The following is a 22,848-nucleotide window of genomic DNA, read 5'->3' as shown; positions in this document are numbered from 1 at the left end:
CTTGACTTAGTGATTACCTCTGTTTTGGAAAAACAGAAAAAAAAAAATTTGAGACCTTTCCTCCACCCTTCTAGGAGGAGCTTTATTACAGCAATCTATCAGGTGCAGGTTCAGCTGCAGGCTGGGACAACCACAGCTCCAACAGTCCCTGAAGTTAAACTGAGCATGCCTATCTATCGGAAACATTTGACCTAATGAAGAGTACATATGGATCTTGCATGCAGTAAGATTCCAGAAAAATTATTTGTGGATGGCTCTTTATACAGGCTCCTGTTAAGGAAAGATCACAGAAATGTCTCTTCTACCTTGAATAGACAGCACAGTATAAAGAAACTTAGCTACAGAAATACCTTGCTAACAGTCTTCCTCGTATCTCTGAGGTAGAATCAATGCTGAGTTAGATGCTTTTGCTAGTCTTCCATTTGGATATAAATTTAATAGAAGGAACTTGTTACCTGCATTATACCAAAATGTAATGCTGTAGAAGAGATGCAGGAGTACTGTGGTGACTGATGTAATATTTTATACAACTTTCATATAGACAAGAGTTCAGGCCCATTATATTACCAGAAATGATTCTCTGAGGGATTCTAAAAAGTTTACTAGCTTTACCTTCCACTATACCACTTGAGTTATTCAACAGCACTCCTTTACAACTTTTTATAATTGTCTATGTGCAACACTAACTTGTGATACTGCAACAGGAATGGCGTTACAGTCCCTACTACAAGGCTAACATCTCAATACACTTAAGTAGGATGCTTTGGCAACTGAGATGCGGAACTACAGTTTGAGAAACAAGGACTATCCTGAACAGCCACAGCTGTTTATTTCTGGTACAGGCATCTGGATGCTTTTTTTCTTACTACAAACAATATGGTAGCAAGAGAAGTCTGTCCCACTGTTGTAGTCGCTGCAATAGCTAGCAATCAGGTTTTTGCTGCAGTGAAGACAGTACCTCCCCTAACTGCTTGGTAAGATACCCTTACAGTGCAAGTTTTAGTCCATCAGTGGAACCTAAGTATCTACTATTAAAGCAACAAAATAGCCTTTTTGATCAGTAGATAAAATTTAGACTTTAATATAAATTAACATCAGTGATGTTATCAACAGTCAATTTATCCATAGGTAATTATCCATAAATCAGTTTACACATGACATTCTTCACTGTTTAACTGTAATGCTAATATTGCTTTTATGGTGTTGAACATCAAGCACAAGTTCATCTCCAACCTGAACTTGGATGGGCTCATCGAGAACAACTGCAGCTTGTTTCCAGTGTGAGGACGCATCAGATGTATTCAAGCTATGGTCTTCATCTAGATGTATGTGATACCAGAAGGGAATTGCAGTGACTTTGCCAGACTTACAAATTTGTACCTAAAAATATTTAAAATATTAGTTTAATCAGTTACACCCTTTTCAAAGAAGAAAGAAAATATAGTAGTTCAAACCATTTCAATCCATTTCAGAAATACCTGCAGACAAGTAAATTTTGTATTGAAATTTTCAGCCAAGGTGAGCAATTAATGAGCAGCTCTGCAGAACAGCAGTTAAGCGCACTTCTAACTTTATGTATACACCACTCACCTTCACTTCTCTGCTGGAGCTGTTCAACAGAGGGTTCATGAGATCTAGCCTTAAAAGCTCTGCTGGCTTGCTCAAGGGTAGACACGGTAACGTAGAGAGATCCAAATACACGCGAACAGGTACCTAAGAGTATATACCATAACTTCAGGCATCAATAGCCATTAAAAAGTGAAAAGTTAAAAGACTCAATCATAATGCAGAAGTTTCTAGGAATTACTGTAATGCCTGTAAGAGACAGCCAAAATGCAAAATACACCCTTCTAATCCCTTTTGAAACATGGCTCGGGATACAAGGTGAAGGAGATAGTAATAGCACAGTCACTCTTCTGTACAGTAACATTGCATCTTTCATTACTCAGACAAAACTTCTCCCACGCCAGTTCTGAAACAAATGTTACCCGTTTTAGTTTATCTCAAGGTCCCTGTCTGGTCACATAAACCTCTCAATAACAATATGAAAAAGTTTCAGCTCTTCAGTTTTCTTGCAGTTTACACCAAAACTAAACAGCTAGACAGCTGCAGGCTTTGGAACTGTGCCTGGAAGACACCCACCAACTTCATACCTTGAACTGGTTGATAAAAGGGGCTATATTAAACCCAAGAGTTGGTTCTGTTCCTTGAACAGCGCTCTCCAGTAACAGAGACTCTGATTCTACAAGCATCCCATATACCAACACATACTGTGGGAAAATCTTCCCTCCACTGTGAAGTAAACATCTGTAAAATGAGAAAGATTTCACCTCTAAAGCATATCATTCAACAGTAATGAAAGAACATTAACTACATTTAAGAAAGGGACACTAGTTCTTCCTCTGAAGTCAAGTGCTGATAATCATTTGAGTTTGATCCCATTTGACCAGACAGCTGTATCACACAAAAAAGGAAAACTTGTCACATTAATATTAAAACTATGGAACTAAGTAATCTTTTCTCAGTGTCAGTATTGGAAACTGATATTTCAAGATGAAGATAGTGGGATTTATTCATAGCACCAGCATCTAATACTGAAGGACTGGCAGAAAGGCTTAATAAAACTGAAGTCAGGAAGTACATACTGTTGGGGGGCACTGGTTAAGGAGGCAGCATAACCATAGGGAAACAAAACCTGGTGGGAATTTAAGTCATCCTTCTTTAAGTGTTTAAATAAAGCTGACAGCAATACAGAAGACAGCATTTTTTTCCTGAAAAAAAACACACCTGAGCCTTGCTTGGTCTCTTGCTACAGAGTATCACACTGCTGAGAGCAGCAACATGATAGAAGCTTTCATTCAGCATAATATCAAACACCTCCAATTCAATACAGATTGTTTTAGGTTTCCTTTTCCTATAGCAGGCCTCTTTTCATAGGAAATGGGTAGCTAAGTAGTGTGCTATTGGATGTATTTTCATGCCAACAGATTTGAGTCTGCATATGACAGAAGTCAGAGTAATTTCCCATTTATTCTTACAGCAAAAAATCCTTCAAGTCATACAAAGATTCAAAATTTAGAAAGAGGTAATGAACATAAATCATCTGGAATATTCTGCCATCACTAAACATGAAGATGAACAGAGAAGATTCCCTAGCACCACAAAAGGTGATAAACCTGTTTCACATTTACTTTTTTTGCTACCTATTTCCATTATTTTATTTCTCTTGCTCTGCGTTCCTTCCCACCCCTCCTGCTGTGGGTTACAGCTAGCTTTGTTGCTGCCTCCCTGGCTGTTCTAACACCGTGTGTTTGTCTTTTAGGAATACCACGTTGTTCCAACAACAGTTTGACATGTACATGAATCTGGGCTTTTCTAACCTTGCACTAAAAGCTACCTCAGTTATTACTAAGATGCTGGCTATCCTGCGAACTTCTGACACACCAAGCAATAATATCTTCCATTTATATTCTTGCATACAAAATATAAAGAAGTCTATGAAAGTGAAATCTTGACACTTTTTTTAAAAGATACATGTATACAATGGTCACATCAGAAACACTCTGGGAGGTTCAATCCATTCAGAAAACAAGCTTTTCCTGCTCTACAGAACCAACATGACAGTAATTTTGTAGTTAGAAGGAATATTTTCAAAACTTTTTAGATAATTACAGATTCCTAGGAATACTTTTGTCCATTTATACTGTACCTGGATATTGCAGCCTTTTCCATCACCTCCTGCTGGATTAAACCTGATGTCTCTATAACATCCAAGATAATAATACTCCACAATTTGTCTGATTTGGGTCTCTGTAGCACCACACTTTCATCTTCTAAGTGGCTGAGCCAAAACTCTAATGTTTCCTTAGGGAAATGGTTAGCTTCTGAAATTACATTAAGTGCTGCCTGATGCTGTTCTTTCTCAATAGAACTGTAGGCTCTAACCGGTCCAAGTTTGCCAGCTATAATTGGCAGGATGGAGAAGCCTTCAGATACATCTAAAATGTACAAAGGATCAGGAGCCACATCTAGAGAGCTCTTGTTTTGACTCTCTTGGAGGTTCATCCCAGTGCCATGTCCATCAACATCCATGGACTGCAAGTCCTTACTTGGATTTAATGACAACAGCACTTTGCCCATGGCAGCTTTAAAGCATTCGTGGTATCGTACGTTGTTCAGCAGGGCTATTTCTGTGGATTCCAACACACATACTTGACCACTGCCATCCTGTTTGCTAGTTGTCTGAAGACCAGCCAGAGCATTACATAATTCAGCCTCATTGCCCAAACTCAGTGTGTCGTCTCTGTCACTGAAGTCCATCCCACACTCTGAAGTCAAAGAAGAAATCTTCTGGATCTTCAAGTAGCAATCTTGGCAGCAAACTTCCATGATCACAGTATCTCCAGTCTTCACAGAATAATCTTGGCAAAACAGCACAAAAAAGTCATGTCAGTTACTTTACAGCAAACATCAGTGAAGCAACCATACAGTGCTTAAAAAAAAAAAAAGCATTATCTCATTTCTTCATTAGTTGTTACTAGTGTGTATGAAAGAATTGTTCTAGTCTGTAGCCCACAAGCTGAAATCTGTGACTGTGCATTAACATTTACCTTAAACTGTCCCACACTAGGCAAAATCCATTTATTCTCAAAATAAGCCTTCCTATGATAAGCAGATATTAAAGTGTTCTGTCAACAGCAGAGCGGAACAGAAATATACTGGTAAAGAAACTGCTTTTGCTTTAAAATGCTAAATATTAAATATTTACATTTTAATACCTCCTGTAGACAAAGGTAAATTTGTAGTTACATAGAAAACACATCTACAGTTTAGAAAGGGTAATTTATTCAAAATAAATTTTACTGGAACATTTACGGCGTACAGCTCAAGATGGTCTTTAGATACTCTCTGTGTATGTTCTAGGAAAGTAAATCCACTGATACAGACCAGAATTTCAAAACAAAAATGCTATAGTTTGACAAACATTTCTTTCAATGGCAGTGTACGCTAGGAACCAGTCTATGGCACAGCTGCCCCTACTGTCCATCGATACTAAATTAGGAGGAGCGGCGGACTACTCCGAGGGTAGAGAGGCCTTACAGAGAGATCTGGATAGACTAGAGGACTGGGCAAATAACAACTGTATGAAATTTAACAAGAGCAAATGCCAGATTCTCCACCTGGGACAGGGTAATCCTGGTTATACATACAATTTGGGGGATGAGAGACTGGAGAGCAGCCCTGCGAAAAGAGAGCTGGGGGTGTGGGTGGACAGCAAATTGAGTATGAGTCAGCATGCCCTGACAGCAAAAAGGGCCAACCGTGTCCTGGGGTGCATCAAACACAGCATAGCTAGCTGGTCAAGGGAGGTGATTGTCCCACTCTACACTGCACTGGTGTGACCCCACCTCGAGTACTGTGTGCAGTTTTGGGCGCCTCAATATAAGAAGGACATCAAATTATTAGAGTGCATCCAGAGGAGGGTGACCAAGATGGTAAAAGGCCTCAAGGGCAAGACTTATGAGGAGTGGCTGAGGTCACTTGGCTTGTTCATCTTGGAGAAGAGAAGGCTGAGGGGTGACCTCATTGCAGTCTACAACTTCATCAAGGGGGGCAGCGGAGGGGGAGGTGCTGATCTCCTCTCTGTGGTGACCAGTGACAGGACACGTGGAAATGGAATGAAGCTGTGTCAGGAGAAGTTCAGATTGGACATTAGGAAAAGGTTCTTCACTGAGAGGGTGGTCAGTCACTGGACCAGGCTCCCCAGGGAAGTGGTCTCAGCACCAAGCCTGTCAGAGTTCAAGGAGCATCTGGACAACGCTCTTAGTCATGTGAGTGAGTTTTCGGTAGTCCTGCGAGGAGCAGGGAGTTGGACTCGATGATCCTTATGGGTTCCTTCCAACTCAAGGTATTCTAAGATTCTATGAGACAGGAGAATGGAAAATGGGTGAATGGAGAGTAGAGGCTGCTGGAAATGTGTCCTGGTTTCAGCTGGGACAGAGTTAATTTTCTTCTTAGTAGCTGCTACAGTGCTGTGTTTTGGATTTAGTGTGAGAATGATGTTGATAACACTCCGATGTTTTAGTTGTTGCTAAGTAGCACTTATCTTCAGCCAAGGACCTTCCAGTTTCCCGTGCTCTGCCAGTAAGCAGGTGTGCAAGAAGCTGGGAGGGAGCAGAGCCGGGGCAGCTGACTTGAACTAGCCAAAGGGGTATTCCATACCATGGAACGTCATGCCCAGTATATAAACAGGGGGAGTTGGCCGAGCGGCGCGGATCGCGGCTCGGGAACTAACTGGGCATCGGTCAACGAGTGGTGAGCAATTGCATTGTGCACCACTTGCTTTGTATAGTTTAATTCTTTTAGTATTGCTATTGTCATATTATTATTATTATCATTATCATTGTTTTTCATTCCTTTCTGTCCTATTAAACTGTCTTTATCTCAACTCACGAGTTTTTTTTTTCCTGATTCTCTCCCCCATCCCAGGGGTGGGGGGGCAGTGAGCGAGCGGCTGCGTGGTGCTTAGCTGCTGGCTGGGGTTAAACCACGACAAAATGTCACTGCCACTCTGTGTGTGTGTGTGGAACAGTATTCAAGTTGAGTCCAAAATGGGGGTGAGGGGTAAGCGGCAATGTTTAGTTTTGTTTTTGTGGCAGTAGCAGCTAGCAATTCCTACCTCACCTCCCCCACCTCCCTTTCACAAGTCACATCTTGACTAAGTAGAGCCAGTCAGGAGCCCCACTTTTTGGAGTTGCTCCACAATGCGTTTAATTCAGTATAGAAAAAAAACAACTTAATGAAAAGCATTCTCCCAGATCTTAAGCAGGTCCCTCATCTGCTTCATAGAGTCCCACGAACAAGCCCTGATGTAGGGACTGTGCACTGTAGTCCAGAGACATGATCAGGAACCACCTCACAGCTACTTGCTGTTGAACTTCTCCTAAACCTATTTGCTGCCACTTCCTAATCTCTGAAATAACCTAACTAGCTCAAAACCAAAACAAAACCAAGTTAATGTACCGCAACAATAAAATCCACAGGACGTACCAAGGAGACCCTGCACAGGATAGACTGCCTGTTCCCAGCAAGTTTCCTCACTGGGACTTGTAGATAGAGCATGCTTATCATCAAGCTGTAGTACAAACCACACCACAATAGCATCTAGTACTCCTCCTTCAGTGACTGGCAGGCTGAGCTTCCAGGGCTTTCTAGCTGCAAGGCTTTTCAGCTCCTGACCAAAGTGGAAAGAGAGAAAAAGTGTCAGAGTTTCTTTCCATAAATGAAAAATGTTCTTTATTACACTAAGTCACCCAAATTTCTGCACCAATCCATGAGGGCACCCAACAGAAACCTGAAGTTAATAAGCTGCTACAATACCAATTATCATCGTTAGTACTCACTAGCATAGGAACTGTCTTCCCACATGCAAGTGCAATTATCCACGTGACCAACCTGCATCCATCAGCCATTAAAGCAAACATGCCTACATCTAAGAATATACATATTTAAAAACACTGAAAACTGCAAGAAAGGCTTTAGACTAGCAAGGCTTGCCTTATAAGAAGTAATAAAAACGGAGCCAGTCTTTTGGGCTGGATTCAAGCCAATGCTTAGGCACATGCTTCACTTAAAACCTGTGTTCAATCAGTTCTAGAAATACTGTATGTGAGCACTGAATTCACTCGAACAGAAGTTCAGCAAAATCATTACAAAAACACTAAGTTGAACATCTTTGAGGATATTTTCTCTGCTACCTGGGCTATAGGCTTTGTGTAAAAGCTCAGGCATGTACAATTTCACTACTGGGAAGAACTAAGATCTCCCCTAAAGGGATCAGGTTATAAATTCTCCAATACTCGTAAAAAGTTTTGAATATGTAACAGGAATTAAGTCTTCTTCCATGTACAATTTATTTTCCACAGTAATTACCTTCTGCTACCAACATTCACACACATAAAAGGCCCAGCTCTAATGGCTTAGACAGTTCTGGCATAAACCAATTAACAGGAGGTCAAGCACAAGGGACCAAAGATTCTCTTAGTCACAACCATTCTGCTTAGTAACAGCCTTTCCTAAACATTTATCAGCTTCCTGATCTGCTTATGTTAACATTTGTCCTCTCTAAGTTTCAATCTTAAAACACACAGGGCAAAAGAGAATTTCCACTCTAAGAACAAGAGTAGCTCTCACATGCTGCATTTTTTATTTTTCCCTCTTTATTCTCATTCTGTGTTCTTCAAGAGTTGGTCTACCTCTCTTCTCACAATTGAGAGATGGCTGAACAATGCACGTGTTAAAATTACTGGATGCTAATAAAGTTCATAATAAGATCTCACTGCTCTTCAACAGAAGTGCTTTGCTGCTAGTAATTTTCTCTGTACATCCTCAACTGGAGAGGAAAAGAGTAGTAAGTTGAAGCTTTGCTGGCAGTAAGCCCCTTGAAGCAAGACAGCAAGAACACAAGCATGCATCTGTTTCTCAGTTTCTGGGAAGCTATAGCTGTTTAGAAGTGTATTTGATATTAAAAATATTCTTCCTGATTATTCCTCAAAAGCAGCAGGCCCAAGGTTCTCATCCACTGGTTCTAGTAACTGTAGTGTTACATCCCTATCTTGTGGCACACAACACTTAAAAACCCACCTGAAGGCAGTTATTGCAGCTTTCCCCACTCTCTACCATGCTGCTTATCCCATATTTATTCCTCACATTTGTCCACTGTATAAACCTTTTTCTATTATTTATGACAATTACAGACTTGAACAGCTCTAGCACATCAGGATGGCAATTTATCAACTCATGTAGTTAGAGACAGCAAAGAAAATAAAGCAATGATGCAGGAATAGGCAGTAAAAAAACAAAATGATGCTATGCCACATATATCCTCTGAATGAGAAAAAGATAATTTGCATTAAAAAAAAGTAAATGGGACTAAAAATAGAAGGAAAACCTACAGAAAGAATGCAGTTATCAAGTTTCCTATATCTTGATCCAGAATTTCTCAAATATTCCACACAGTAACTTCCCATGAAGACTAGAAAGAGCCAGTATCTGTAATTGTTGGCAAGAGCACAGTTCCTTCAGGGCCTGAAAGTGAGACTGAGCTTTAATTACTGGCTGCTGAGGTAAACACTCACTTCCACTCCCAGTGGCACTGATGTGCTGCCAGCAAATATGCACACAGGTAGTACCTAGCTAGGTGCTAGTGTCTGCAGCCTATAATTATAGCCACATCTCATTCCCCTGCCTGGGAGGAACCAAGCTGCTGCTAATAACAGCAGTAATGAAGTAATCAGCATAACTCAGCTGCTTTTTTTTTTTTTTTAATTTTTACTTATTATTTCTCTGATCTGTACTGATGTCTTTGAAGCCTCCTACAACTCAGTTTGAGAAACACTGAGGTACCGTATTTTAAGTCTTTTTCTCAGTTCTGTCAATTTAGGTCTGGACGGTTAGTACAAGCAGAATAAATGCAACATCCCTCTCATTCTTTGAAAGACAAGTTTAGAAAATGGGTCTTTGAAATTACCTTACTAGTGCTAAGTGATTTCTTATCTGAATCTCAATCTTTAGTAGGTAATTCTGCTACTGTTTGTAAGTATAGCAGGTTTTTTTAGTCCAATAGCAGCACCGACAATTTTTTATTATTATTTTTTAGCTGCACTGATTGAACATCCAAGTGTGGCCATGACAAAACAAACAAACAAAAAAACCCCACCCAAACAAAAAACCCCAGGTTGAAAGTCAGCTACCAGTGTTTGGAACTGCCATATTTGCCCAGTGACAAAGTAACAACAAACAGTAACCAATGATTCCAAATAAATTAATTGCATTTCTTCCTTTTACCTTTACTTATGATATCTTGCCATTTCATGACAGGAACACTCCATTAGTCTAACTGAAACTTCAAAGGAGCAGTTCTGAAACACTGTTTAAAGAATAACACTGCTCTTTACTCTTTACAATTATCTTTACATGTCTGCCAGCAGGCAGATGCTTAAGAGTAGGCATCTCTCAGATAAGAGTAATAGTTTCTTATTGATGCTAGAAGCAGAAGCAACATTAGGTCACAGAGAGATCGCTCCCAGTGGTATACTGAAGAGCCTTGTCTTATTTCATTTTTAATCTCAGGATGTCAGACAAGCCAACTAGGAAAAGCTATTGATTCAGAAACACTGCAATTTCTGGCCAAGCAGTAGCCAAGAATAATTTCATTTATATAACAGAATCTATTTTAAGCTCTGACTCAATGCTAACTCCTCACCACAGGTCAATGAGCAAGAAACACACCAGAGATCAGATGTACCATCTTTTTAGCATGCTGGCTGTGAGTGACTGAGGTCCTTGCCTTACAGTTCAGGCCTATTTAGCATATGCATACAAACATATTTTGTGCAAAATACACAAAATAATGCTACCATATTTTAGAATGCCATATTACAGAAATACCATAAGATACCAAAGGAGCCTAAGGATGGGATCAAACTGGTTGAATAGGATAATTTCTTCATTTCCCCTTTCTTTTACCCATCAACACTTACAGACATTTTTATGCCAAATGTAAAATACATCCTTTCTCTTTTGTCTTCAAGAGTTTCTTGAAGACTCTAACTTTAGAGGAATAAACTAAGTCAGCTCCACAACTGCATAAATAATTTAAGATGGGTCTATTGCATTCTCCCTCCCCCTCCCTGTACTGAGGCTGGCAGTTGTTTGATCCTATAGTGAGCTGGTTTAGCTCCCTAAACTATGCCAAACAAACAAAAACCTCCACCTTCAAAAATTCATAGACTGTTTTCAGGATTTCAGTGCAGCCCTGCCAACTTTGCACTTGTGAACTGTTCTGAACTTGAACCCAGAAAGCCAGTAAGATATGGGGCGCTCATTACTCATAAATAGATTACTTATAAAGGACATTAAAAAAAAAAATCATTACCTGCAGATCGTTGAAATCTACTGTCATCACTTGACAGGGTTCTGTCAGAGGTATGTAACCTCCAGGAATACGACTGAGCTTCTCAGTGGTGTAAGGTTCGACAGTTTCCTCTGAACCAGCAGAAGCATATGTTGGACTAAAGAACTGCACTGAATTTGACAAGTGCACACCAGCAACTTCTTGCGTTCCCACTCTGGGAATAAAAGAAAAAAAGGGAAGAAATGAAACTTCATATAATTTGACCACAAAACCCAAAGGAAATTCTTCCCAGGCTGGCTAAGTATTTTTAAATGCACAGAGTGTAAGAATAGAAAAACTAAAAAACAATAAAACAATTCTGTGGGGTTTTTGTTACGTTCAGAGCAGCTCTAAAGCATGGAAAATGCACATCACTTTCAAGAATCAGAACTGAATGCTGTCACTAGAAACTGAGAAAAAGCCCAATATGTCCTTTGTCAAAGGCCATAGACTTTTGCCCCCTTAAGTACAACCCATTGAGTCTTGACAGAGAACTAGAAAGAAGAATATACCCTGTGATAATAAGAACAAATTTTTTCTTTTCTTCTGCTGCTGCATTAGACAGATAATGAAGATGTTTCTTTCAGGTGAACAGAACAGTCAGACCAAAGATAGATAGATATGCAATAGGAAAATGCATTTTTTGAGTCTCTGACATAAAACTTCCATTTTGCAGTACCTTTATATATTTATCAAGCACAATCTATGCAGAATAAGGCATTTTTCACAGTTACATAGCTGCAAAGAAAGTCTCAGCATTGATTTCTTGGTGGAAAAGGCTTTGACAACTCAGAATACACATATCCTCTCTTGTAAGACAGAAGATCAATTAGGTTTCTAGAAACAATCTTACACGAAAAGCTTCAAAGAAGAAAGAATGCTATAACTACTTTAAAACAATTACTTACATACACTGTCCATCTCTTAGGTTTGAGGACTTAAGATATATTCTCATTTTCAAAGTACGAATCAGGAAGTTATATGAGACAAGTCTTGCACAAGCTACACTTTAGATTATTCTGAAAAAGTACATTTGTCTGTGAAGGACTTAGTGCTTCCCATTTAAGCGACAGCTATCAAGCAAACCTACATTCTTATAGTGAGATCTAGCACTCAGAAATTCAAATGACAACCAGTTAAATTTCTATTTCTAGAACTATTTTTAATTCTGAATCACTTTCTCAGGAACCTGCTCTCCCTGCAGAAGATCTCCCTACAACTAAGTATGACTAGACAGGCTGTCTGATAATATTCTCATCAGATACAGTCATCTCCTTGAAGCTCCCAATTGCAGAATTGGGTAAGTTGCCTTTTGTCATAACCTGGATTCTTAGGCAAATATACTTTGACCATTATGCATAGCTAAAATACAAAAATGAATCAAGACTCCATCTTTGGAGCAGATTCCCTAGCAATAGAAGTACAAGTGACATACAGAAAGCACAAAGTAGTAAAGTACTTCACAATAAATACTAAAAAATACAGCAACATTATCAACAATTACAATCTCACCTGCTCAGTGAAGTAACTTAGATATTTTAACAACAAGGATGAAAATGTTTTCTCATTCATTTGAAATTAAATCCATGTATTATTTTAAAAGAAATACTACAACTAAAACAGAACAGCTGCTGTACGGGGCCTATATTGTGGAAGAGGTCAGCAGGTTATTATATTATCATGAACCCTTCTGGCTTCAATACATAAGCACAGAAGTAGAGCCACTTTATTGCCTCTCTTTCTGGGTCCTAATCAACTAAAAATTAAAACATTGAAAAACCTGAAAACTGTAATTCTTCCAGTGACTGAAATTAGTAAATTAACCCATATTCTAGCATATTTTATTCAAAATGATTAAATGTAGATGCACTAACGTAGCAGACCTATGTTCTCCTACAATATTGTTTTACTGTTACATATGACTTTTGAAAGGTATCTAGTTCAAATTTGAAAAACAATATGTAGTATGCTCTGGTATCTTAAAAGTTTTGTGGAAATCTAAATTTATTCTTAGTAGAACTCAAGTCTTCTCACAAGTTTGTCAGTTCATTTGTTCTCCTGGAAGTAAACACATTTCACATGGATGTGAAGCAACCACTTCAAAGCGAGAGCAATGACTTCAGGAGAAAATTAAAGCTAACCATAAAAAAAAAAATTTAAAAAATTACGTAACACCGCAGCAGAGTTAGGCCCTACAGTCATTGTAGGGAACACAAGCAATGGGTACAAGCAGCACCAGCTATAGTAAAGAAACATTACAATTATCACTGAAACATCAAGTAATAAAGCTACAATAAGGGGTAAACCAGCACAAAACTTTTTGTAAAGTTGGCTTAAGTGCACCAAAAATAGAACTGCAAGAAAACTGGTATGATTTATCTAGATTTTCACTATATTCTAGGAAAAAAAAAACTAAAAAACAATCAGAGCACAAGAAACACAGCCTAACTTAAAATTGCTAAAACAAAGAGACAGAATACAAAGCAGAAGATCAGATCAGACACAGACAGATGACTTCATTATGCAAGATTATCAACAATCGGAGTGAAAGGGGATTCCCTCTCTCAGCAAGATGAATCAGTGTTTGACGATAGATTAAACACACTTTTAAATGTACTTCAGAAAAAACCCTCAGGTATTCATAGATTTCTGGGCTCTGCATCTACTTATAACCACTCAAAAAAAATTAAATCATGAGGAAAAGCTCAAAAAAAGTTGTATTAGTTGTACACGACAGAAACTGTGCTAGATGATATAAAAAGCATGAGAAAAGAGACACTTTCACACTGCTATTTCATTAGGCATCCTGCTCAGAAAAGAACATCCAAAACCCAAAGTTTTGCTGTAGATCATGAAAACACTTAAGGAAATGTGGAGACATGCATATCAGAATAATTCAAAGAGATCTGGATAGTTTAAATCCCAGAATAGGCAAGTGTTTTACATAAAGCTTAATAGCACTTGTTAAAATAGACTTAAGACAGGTATTCTTACTGGAGCAAAAAGGGATCTCAAACTACAAAGGCAGGAAATTTAAAAGTGAAATTTTTCTTCTTCCTACAGCATATAATTAATTTGTTGCAATCATTTCATCCTGCTAGCCACCTGACCTTAAGCTATACTGTTAGAATGGATTGTTAATTCAACAATCCAAAGTGACAGTACATTAACTTCTGTCCTGTTTAAATTTTGTAAGGAACACTCAATGCCATGTTTCAAGGCAAAAACCTATCTTCTAATTGATGAATAGTTAACTTCGCCTAAAAGAAAGTTCTTCTATGACCATCTACTATGGGTACTTCTGCCTCTTTCTGGCCATTGTCCAGGTCTACTGCATTAGAAAAATCACCGATGCAAGCTGGCTATTTTTCATCCAGTACACTGAAGCTCCTGTAAAAGTTAAGTGTTTTCTTTAACCTGCAACAAGATTAATCCTAAACAAAATACATCAAGTCCAAACCTCTGAGACAGAGACTGTCTCCATACAGCAATACTGCTCTAGAAGATGAGAATAAAAATTAATATGAAAGTAATTGATACACAGTCAGAACTGGTCTCAGTAAAGAAACTGTACTGTATGCTAGCTCTGAATCAGGCAAGGTACATATTCAGAAAGATAGTGTTCGGTGGGGTTATTAACACAGGCTTTGCAAAATCCTGTCCTCATCTTCTGAAAGGGTTAGATCCAGCAGCGAGGTATGGATCAGATTATAAAGAGAGTAAAATGAGGATAAAGGCCAAGTGTTAATCCAAGAATCTCCACTACAGAAATTGAGAAGTAGTTTTACTATTAAGGAATTAAATTTCTTTAGTATGTGTTAAATGCATGTATTTCAGCATAACTGAAAATCAAGAGTTTCTGATGAAGTGATTCAGGAAGTCTGAACCACGGGGGGTGGAGGGGGGCAGGAAGAGCCTGGAAAAGGGGTGGGAAGGGCGAGAGCAGAAATCTGTTTAGTGAAACAGATAATCAGCCATTCAAAAAATGAGAACAGTAAATGAAAAATCCTCAATAAAAACTACTGGTGTCTCTTCCCAAGTAATAAATATGGGTTCAAACTGTACTAGACTAAACATACCTGTGATGTCTACGTATCTCTTTGCATTCCACTGCCATCCCAAATATCGTAGCACTTGCAGGAATAACTCTGCCATAGTCTCCAGTACTGACATCTTGATTTTTAGGCTGTGAAAACATGAATAACAATATGCAATGAGACAGTGACCTATTTCTACCATTACTGCAAAGCCTAGGTTACATATTAATGAGCCATTCAAGATTACAGTCAAAACATCAGTAAATTCTTAGTGACTACTAAAGTTTCTGGTCTTTATCATTGCAGTTGACCGTTAAAGGAGTTTCTTAAATACTGTGTTTCGATATCTCCACGCATCAGGTTTACTTTTCAGTCTGCTACTTCCTCTGTGTAATTCTAAAAGTGTTCTTTAATTTGTATTCTGTTAGAATATATTGAAGCATTTGAGGACCTTTCCTTTATGCATCATTCCTTTACTTAACACTAGAGGTCATCAGTTTCACTTCAATACAATACAAAATCTTTCAGCCAGATAAGGCTTTTTTTTGAATTAGCTGGAATCATGGCAACATCAAAATAAAAGAGAAGTCCTTCTATTTCGTAAGACCTAACAGAGGTTAACCCATATAAGACTCCTTGTCATTTTACTTTGCTTAATGTATGCTAGCTAAAATGCAAAATACATAAAGTAAAATCCGAGACCCAGTGGAATTGTTCGGTCTTCCAATAAAGTTCAGTCAGCAAAAAATAAATTAAGAGCATAAGCATATGGCATATTTACTAAATTACAATTGACTATTCCCTAGTGTTATGATAAGAAATAATTCTACCATAATTCAGCATTTTCTGCTTAGACTGATACAACTTTCTGCTACTAGTTGGTATCTCAAAAAGAGCAGGTTGTAATCAAACTTGCAGGAAAATAGTGCCTTTGAAACACACACAAACTCCTTTGGTGTTACTTACAAAGAGGGGGGAAAAAGAAGCAAAAAAAAAAAAGGAATGAACAGTGATCAAGAGTGAATCATCTCTGTATGATGGAAGGTTACATCAGGGAAACATGCATTGCAAGTACCTGTCCACTCAGAACACGAGCTCACAGAAGTACAATGTATGCAGCTGCCTCATTGCCCTTCACCAAAATCAAATTCATAGAACAAACCCACATCACTCATTTTTAAAATGTAAATATTTCATGCCTATTGATAAGACAGTTGTTCCTCATTCACATATGTCTGTGAATGTGCGCACACGCATACATATATATGCACGAATATATATCAAACAAAACAGGAATCCCATTTATATGTATGTAACCACATCACCTACCTTTGGTTGTAAAAGTAGATGTTCCCAAGCATGGATCAAGCTCTCCACAATTCCTTCTCCAAATAAACCAGCATCAACCGTTTCTGTGACAACCAAGGAAACTCTAGATAAGAAAAAGAGCACCATGAAATATAATGTATAACACACATTCCTGTTAACAGTCATTCTTTTAAAGAAAAACACCCCACCATACCAATGTGAGCTTAGAGCAAAACTTTTCCCAGTGTTCTGAAGTTTCAATGCAGATGGGCAATTTAATTCTTCCAACAAATGACGTGTTTTGAATTGTTGTTAGAAGGTATTCAAGATGCAGATAAAAGAGAATAAATATTGCGCAAGAGTTTACCATAAAACTTCTTGTTCAGCATTTATAAATAAATTGTGTGGGAAGAATCTAGCCAAAAGAGGAAGATGTTTCAGCCTGGGCACACAGCCAGTGATACTGCAGAATATGTATTTTGTCTGAATCTTGTGCAAAAATATGCATCCATGCATGTGTGTTAAAAAGGAATTAAAAAACCCCTATAATCAAAGCACAATAATATTCCTACGCAGACTAATGGACCCTAAAATCCTAAATCCTTTGGATTTCAACCAAAAAACATACAGCATGATAAGACCAGACATTTCCAGAACAGTAACAATTTATTCCTGACAGATGACATCCAGTAACTCATCATATACACTAAGAGGATACATATGATCAGTTTCTGTAGCTCAGCTGACACAATTAGACAAGGCTTGACTGGCATGCTAAACCATGGGAGCTTCATCATTTCAGATTATGAGCCTGTACCATCACCAGACACTTTATTAAATATTAGTAATTAAAAGTAAAATGGATTATTTCCTTCCCACGTTTAATCTGCATCCCTAGTAACGGTGAGCTGAAGTGATAAACCGGTCCTTCACATATACCAAAACAAATAAAAATCCCCTCAGATTTCTACCTGCTAGAAATTTACAGATCCTCCTGAAGAACCCCTGCTGAATGGGACAGGGAGCAAGGAGGAGCAGGGTAGCACAAAAAGCCTAGATCACATACACTGAAAGCTGTAATGCTGATCAAATTGTAATTTGCCAAGAGCAATTCCAAGCTGCTGATTTGTCCCAGTAGCTCTTACTATGCTTTAGAAGAAATTACTTAATATTGGAAAAATAAGCTACTTAATTTTCCAAAGCACATGGATCTCTGCTATACAGACAGGTGGGCAGATGTGTATATACAAACAAAAAGCTCAATACAAACACAAAAACCTATTCTCACAGGACAAATTGCAACGCTCTTCCACTGAATTTTACTCCCATATTTAAAGCGACACTCAAAGCCCTGTGGATCCCTCCCATGGCAGGGTGCTGACATTCACAGCTAGAGTCAGCCCAGCCACCACCAGCCTTCCAGATGCAAACAACCAGGAACCCATGTGCACCACGTGGCACGTTCTCGCCTCCACACACAGCAGCACTCTCCTTAGGGGACAGAGGTGAGGGGAGGTTTTCCCTCGCTCCCTGATCAGAAGAGGCAGACAATCTGCAATTTCTGATCTGACAAATACAGAAGTTGACGTGGAGTTGCAGGGGTGTGGTATGTTCCAAAAACAGTCTTCCTTTGCAGGCCCTATTACATACCTCCATCCTATTCATTGGCTGCAGAAGTGAGCCACAAGCTGTTAAGTATAAAAGTGTGTTAAAATGACTTTTATGATGTAGTAACCTAATTTCTCTTTTCCTATTGCTGCAATATAATTGCATACGCCCCATAGCTCCCACCATCAAAGAACTAAACTCCTTAATTTATGACATTGTTGATCTACCATATAAAGTAGTATGATCTAAAGAACATGTCATTATTTCTGCACTGCTCTGTAAAAACATAAAACATACAGAGAACCGTCTCACCTTATGGGTAGTATCATAGGCAAAGTTACTTCCTGTTTAGGTCACAGGGTATTTTCTATTTTCTTGAAATGAAGAGCAAATTAAAAATAATATCACAACAGAGCGCAACAACGTACCTTTCAGGTATGTGCTTTGGAATTTCTATATCAAGTGACTTCAAATGCAGAAGTTTGATCTCTCTTTCCATATTATTTGCTGCCACCACATCACGGGCAAGTTCATACATGGTTTTTGATAATTCACAGGCATAGACAAAAGATGCTCCTGCCTTTTTTGCAAACATACTGAAAAACAAGAATCAGGACTTTTCCCCTCCAGTTTAAATCGTTTTAGGTGAAGAATGACAAGATACTGAGTTTTCTTAAGTTCTATTTCCGTATCTGCTTCATATTTCTAAGAAAACAGCTCAAGTCTAAAAATCATCATTAAGTGAACTACTATCTCTTGTGTGAACAATGATATCGCACAAATTGGTATCCTCTTGATATGCTATCACCAAAAAAAAAAAAAAAATATATATACAGGCAGCGTAAGGATACTCCCCTAGCTATGCTAAATCCACTCTTTATACTAGAGTCAATACTTAGAGACAAGACACATGACATTACAACTCCAAACCCAACATGAGTAATTCAATTTATACAGCAGTTATTGGCGCACAAAGCATCTGCAACAAATAATTAAAAAACCAAAGGGTTCAAATACTACTACTAGACACTAATTTCTAGACTGATTCCTGAAAGCTTTGTTTCCCTTCTTAAGTTCTGTCTCAATAAATGCACGAAAGCAAATTATTTTTTTCAATAGCAACCAAACTTTGTTAGACAACAAATATGTTTCTATTAAGTGCATATTTAACATGAACTTACGACACACCTCAAAATTCCTGTTCCTGTTCCAATATCAAGGACAGATTTGCACCCTGAGTGGACAGCATTCTCAATTGCTTTTAGGTAAGTAAGGTTCCTCTTGGTATCGTTGAGCATGATGAAGTGCCAGCGTTCCACAAGCCAGTTTGCAACGCGGTAAAAATTCTCCTTTGCATCAGCAAAATCTGGGTTAAGTTTCACTGCTTTATGAAAATATCCAGCTGCTTCATCTCTAAAGCCCATTCTAATAGTAAAAATGACAAATAAATACAAAGCATGCATTCAGCTGCCAAGTACCTGTAAATATCTGTGGGTCTGTAAAGAGGTCTTACATCAATTAAAAGACAATGGAAATATTTTGCATTAGTTAGAAAAATTATCTTTAGAAACAATGATATTACCTTATGAAAAAGAATGATTTACAGCGCTACATCAAATCACTTTGAAATGCAAAGGTAGTCCAAAAATACCATTGTGTGCACCAGTCTTCATCCACTACTACATCCTCTGACAGACTAGAACAGGTTTTACAAGAACTTGCTGCAACAATATGACAGCACGAACTCTGCAATCCAGTCTCACAGATTTCAAGTAAAGAGAATGTTACAAACCCCAAAACCGCTCTACCGTATTTAACTGAAATGTACCGTAAAACAACCAAATTTTGAGTTGCCAGTGCTTGCATTAAGTGGCAATTTTGAAACTAAATTGTTTTTATACCTATAGCAGACAGCACTGAAAAAAAACAAAATCTATGAAATGCACGAAACATGGACATTTTAATACAATGCTGGGAGAGTTGTTCCTTAAAACAAACAAAGTAATCACAAAAAGCAAACCTAATTAAAACTATCTGGATCCACGACCTATGATTTCAATCTTAAAATTCCAGTCTCAGAAGGCCTTATAACCCTGAGCAACAGCAAAGCATCATGTTTTGCACTGTTTGGCGAAAGCAGGAAAAGAATGCTTTACACTAATAAATAAAAGCATAAGCTCCAATCATTTAAGAACAGCCCTACACAGTACAGTATACACAACCAGCTTCTTCACTTCAAAGGTCTGTCATATGTGACCTCAAGAAGGACCAGAATTAAAAGACAGTATTCAAAGGCATTAGCTCTCAGGGATCTAACAGGAAAGAAAGGAAGAACTTCAAAAATTGTAGGTTAACCACAACAATAGTTAACACCGTGACTCTGAACAAGTTCGCTCTCTTTTTTGTTCAGCAATTCCTTAATAAATTGTTAGAAAAATATCTGAAGGCAGTGCTTTTACTTTTGAGTTTTTACTTTAGTAAAAGTGCTTTTACTTTTTTTTTTTTTTAACTTTTGCTGTGACTATCAACATTTATTTTAGCACTGGCTACTCTATTTTAAGCTGACAAACAGATCTGAAGTTCAACAGTATACACTATACAGCATTAAGCATATGCTTGCATTTACTTTTTTTAAGCACATTTTATGTGCTCTGCTGAATTGGGCCTTGTTTATCAACATACAATACTAAATGTGAACCTTACAAAAACTGAATATACATTACTACAAACCTGAAAAGATGTTCTCCCATACTATTACATATCACTTCATCATTTGGATACAGTTCAAGTGCTTGTTCGTAACAGTTAAACAGATCTTGAATCCGTGCCAGAGAATCTAGCTCTTCTGCCCATTTAAAGAGCGTAAACTGAAACGTTTCCTAGAAAATAAAACATATACCACTGAGTTGCTAGTAGTTACCAGAAGTAGGGAACTGAGCCCTGAAAACATTTAGAGGTATCCCGACACGCACCTGAACACCCTCATTTCCCTAAGCAGCAGCATACAATTGTTTGCTATCATCCCAAGTTAGCTGGCTCACTTGAAGAAGCAGAAATAAGCTCTCAAATATCCACACAGAGTATCATCACCCAGAAGTGTATACTAAGAGCCTGCCTGTATATTAATGCATGCTATACTACAAGCCAATACTAACAAGGCCCTATTTTTATTAAACTTAGTTGACACACACAGACTAAGAGTGTATCAATTCCCTTCCCGTAGGCATACAGAGCTTTAAACAAGTTACTGGCTGTCTCCATTATTACTGTTTTCTGCTTTTATTTTGAAGACTGAACAGGAAAATCAGTTACATACAACAAATCACAAGCACAAAACATGTCACAAAGCCTCAAGAGGAATACAGTAAATAAAATTGTTTCAAGCAATTCAAAGAGCACTTACTTTGACACTAGTTTTTAACTCAGGAGCTAGATTTAGTACCAGTAGATAGTGAGCATACGCAGTTCCAAAATCCTGGTCCTCCAGGCAATGCTGAGCACTCTGCAAAGACCTGGAAACCAACTCCCGCCTGCCAGCTTCCTGACCACCTCTATGGTTACAACGAAATTTAGCGTTGGAGTTGGGCATTCTGAAGGATGCAAATACCCGCTCTTCCTAAAAAAAAAAAAAAAAAAAAAGTTGTGTATACTGTAGGCCAAAAAGGTTGCACACAAAGCTGACACATCAAACAATATTTTAATTTTCACTGGCATTAGTAAAGACATCCTCCCTTGCCCCAAATCCTGAGCATTCAAAAACATGCTCATCTCTATGCCATTGATAATTCCATCAACTTTTAAATGAGTATTCACCATTCAATCAAGCGCGCATCACATTTATGTTAGACCAGGTCCTGGAAACAGGTTATACTTCTTTGCTTTTTAAAATTAATATTTGTAATACATAGTTTAGCATGTCTCTGACCAAATAGCTTTCCACACTGGAAGTTCATGCACTCATAAGTTTCATAATCAACCACAAGATGTGCAGGTTAAAACTCCTCCACTTCAACAACAGTATCTTCATAAAGGAAAGACTCCCAGAAAAAAAGCTAACGAGCTCAGTTTACTTTACACAAGGCAACATGACTACTTTTCCCCTTAATAAAACGTTAAGAGTTAACAGAATCAATATGCACATTTTTATAACTGCCTTGGCTACCACTTTAACTTTTAATGCTTACTTACATATGAGGGTCTAATACCGCCTTCAGGATTTTCAGATGTATCCTAAAGCTGAAGAAAGTGAACATTACATGGAGAGGGACTGCAAGAAACACAGCGCCATCACAACTAGCCTATTTTTTTTTTTTTTTTTGCTTTTTTCTTAAAAAAACCCACCAAACATCGGCCACGTCTCAACTGAGCACCAGTAATTTACAGAGGGGCATGCAAAACCAGGGAGGGTCGTGCAAACTCGCCTGCCGTGCGGATTTGGGGGCGCGGGGGCAGAGAGGACGAGAAGGCCAGCTCCGACCGGCGGGGACCCCGGCGCCACCGGAAAGCCTCGCAGGCCGCACTACCTCCAGACACTGCCCCACTCGCGGGGCGAGCCCCAGGGCCGCTGCCCCGGCGCAAGAAAAGCAGTGGGGTAGGGTGAGGGGGCTTCCCCTGCAGCCGGGCCAGGGCGCCGGGCGCTCCCGGGGCCATCACCTGCTCGGCACGGAACAGGACTCCCCAACAGCCGACTCGCACGCTACGGACCGCCGCCATCTTAGGGCCGGGCAGAAGCCATCACGCATGCGCAGGGCCGCATGCGCGGAGTGGGGCGTGAGCGAGCTGCCGCGGATGCTTTCCCGCGCTGTCGGCGGTCGGCTGCTGAGGGGGCGGCCCGCAGCCTGGCTGCCGGCTCTGCGGCCTCGGAGGTGCCCTGAGGCGGGGGCGGTCAGCGCCGGCTCTCCGGCAGTCACGGAGCCCTGTGGCCTCGCCGAGGAATCGCTC

The 22,848-nt window shown here is 39.0% G+C and overlaps 1 protein-coding gene across 1 annotated transcript; it reads right to left on the bottom strand.

Moving 5' to 3' along the window:
• Positions 1-1,058: 1,058 nt before the first annotated feature.
• On the bottom strand, positions 1,059-22,581 carry PRMT9 (protein arginine methyltransferase 9). The gene is made up of 14 exons (XM_050896274.1): positions 22,561-22,581; positions 22,096-22,143; positions 21,311-21,523; positions 20,638-20,786; positions 19,096-19,332; positions 18,336-18,503; positions 16,321-16,423; positions 15,034-15,140; positions 10,937-11,129; positions 7,051-7,234; positions 3,710-4,421; positions 2,154-2,307; positions 1,591-1,713; positions 1,059-1,380 (listed from the first exon to the last, which is right to left on the bottom strand). Exons 3-14 carry the CDS (start codon positions 21,494-21,496, stop codon positions 1,165-1,167), a joined length of 2,532 nt encoding a protein of 843 aa, XP_050752231.1. The 5' UTR covers positions 21,497-21,523; positions 22,096-22,143; positions 22,561-22,581; the 3' UTR covers positions 1,059-1,164.
• Between the last annotated feature and the right edge of the window lie 267 nt (positions 22,582-22,848).

The sequence above is a fragment of the Gymnogyps californianus genome, chromosome 4, assembly GCF_018139145.2.
Source record: "Gymnogyps californianus isolate 813 chromosome 4, ASM1813914v2, whole genome shotgun sequence".
Lineage (NCBI taxonomy): Eukaryota > Metazoa > Chordata > Aves > Accipitriformes > Cathartidae > Gymnogyps > Gymnogyps californianus.
The sequence above is the reverse complement of the archived record's forward strand: the minus strand, read 5'-3'. Positions and strand labels throughout refer to the sequence as shown.

What these genes read in the sequence shown, in the direction of transcription:
- PRMT9 (XM_050896274.1), bottom strand. Translation starts at nt 21,496, where the DNA reads ATGCCCAACTCCAACGCTAAATTTCGTTGTAACCATAGAGGTGGTCAG. An exon ending in ACAGGAACAGGAATTTTGAG is followed by an intron (nt 18,504 to 19,095) that starts GTGTGTCGTAAG and finishes CTTGTTTTTCAG; the next exon opens with TATGTTTGCAAAAAAGGCAG. An exon ending in GAGATACGTAGACATCACAG is followed by an intron (nt 11,130 to 15,033) that starts GTATGTTTAGTC and finishes TTTTATTCCCAG; the next exon opens with AGTGGGAACGCAAGAAGTTG.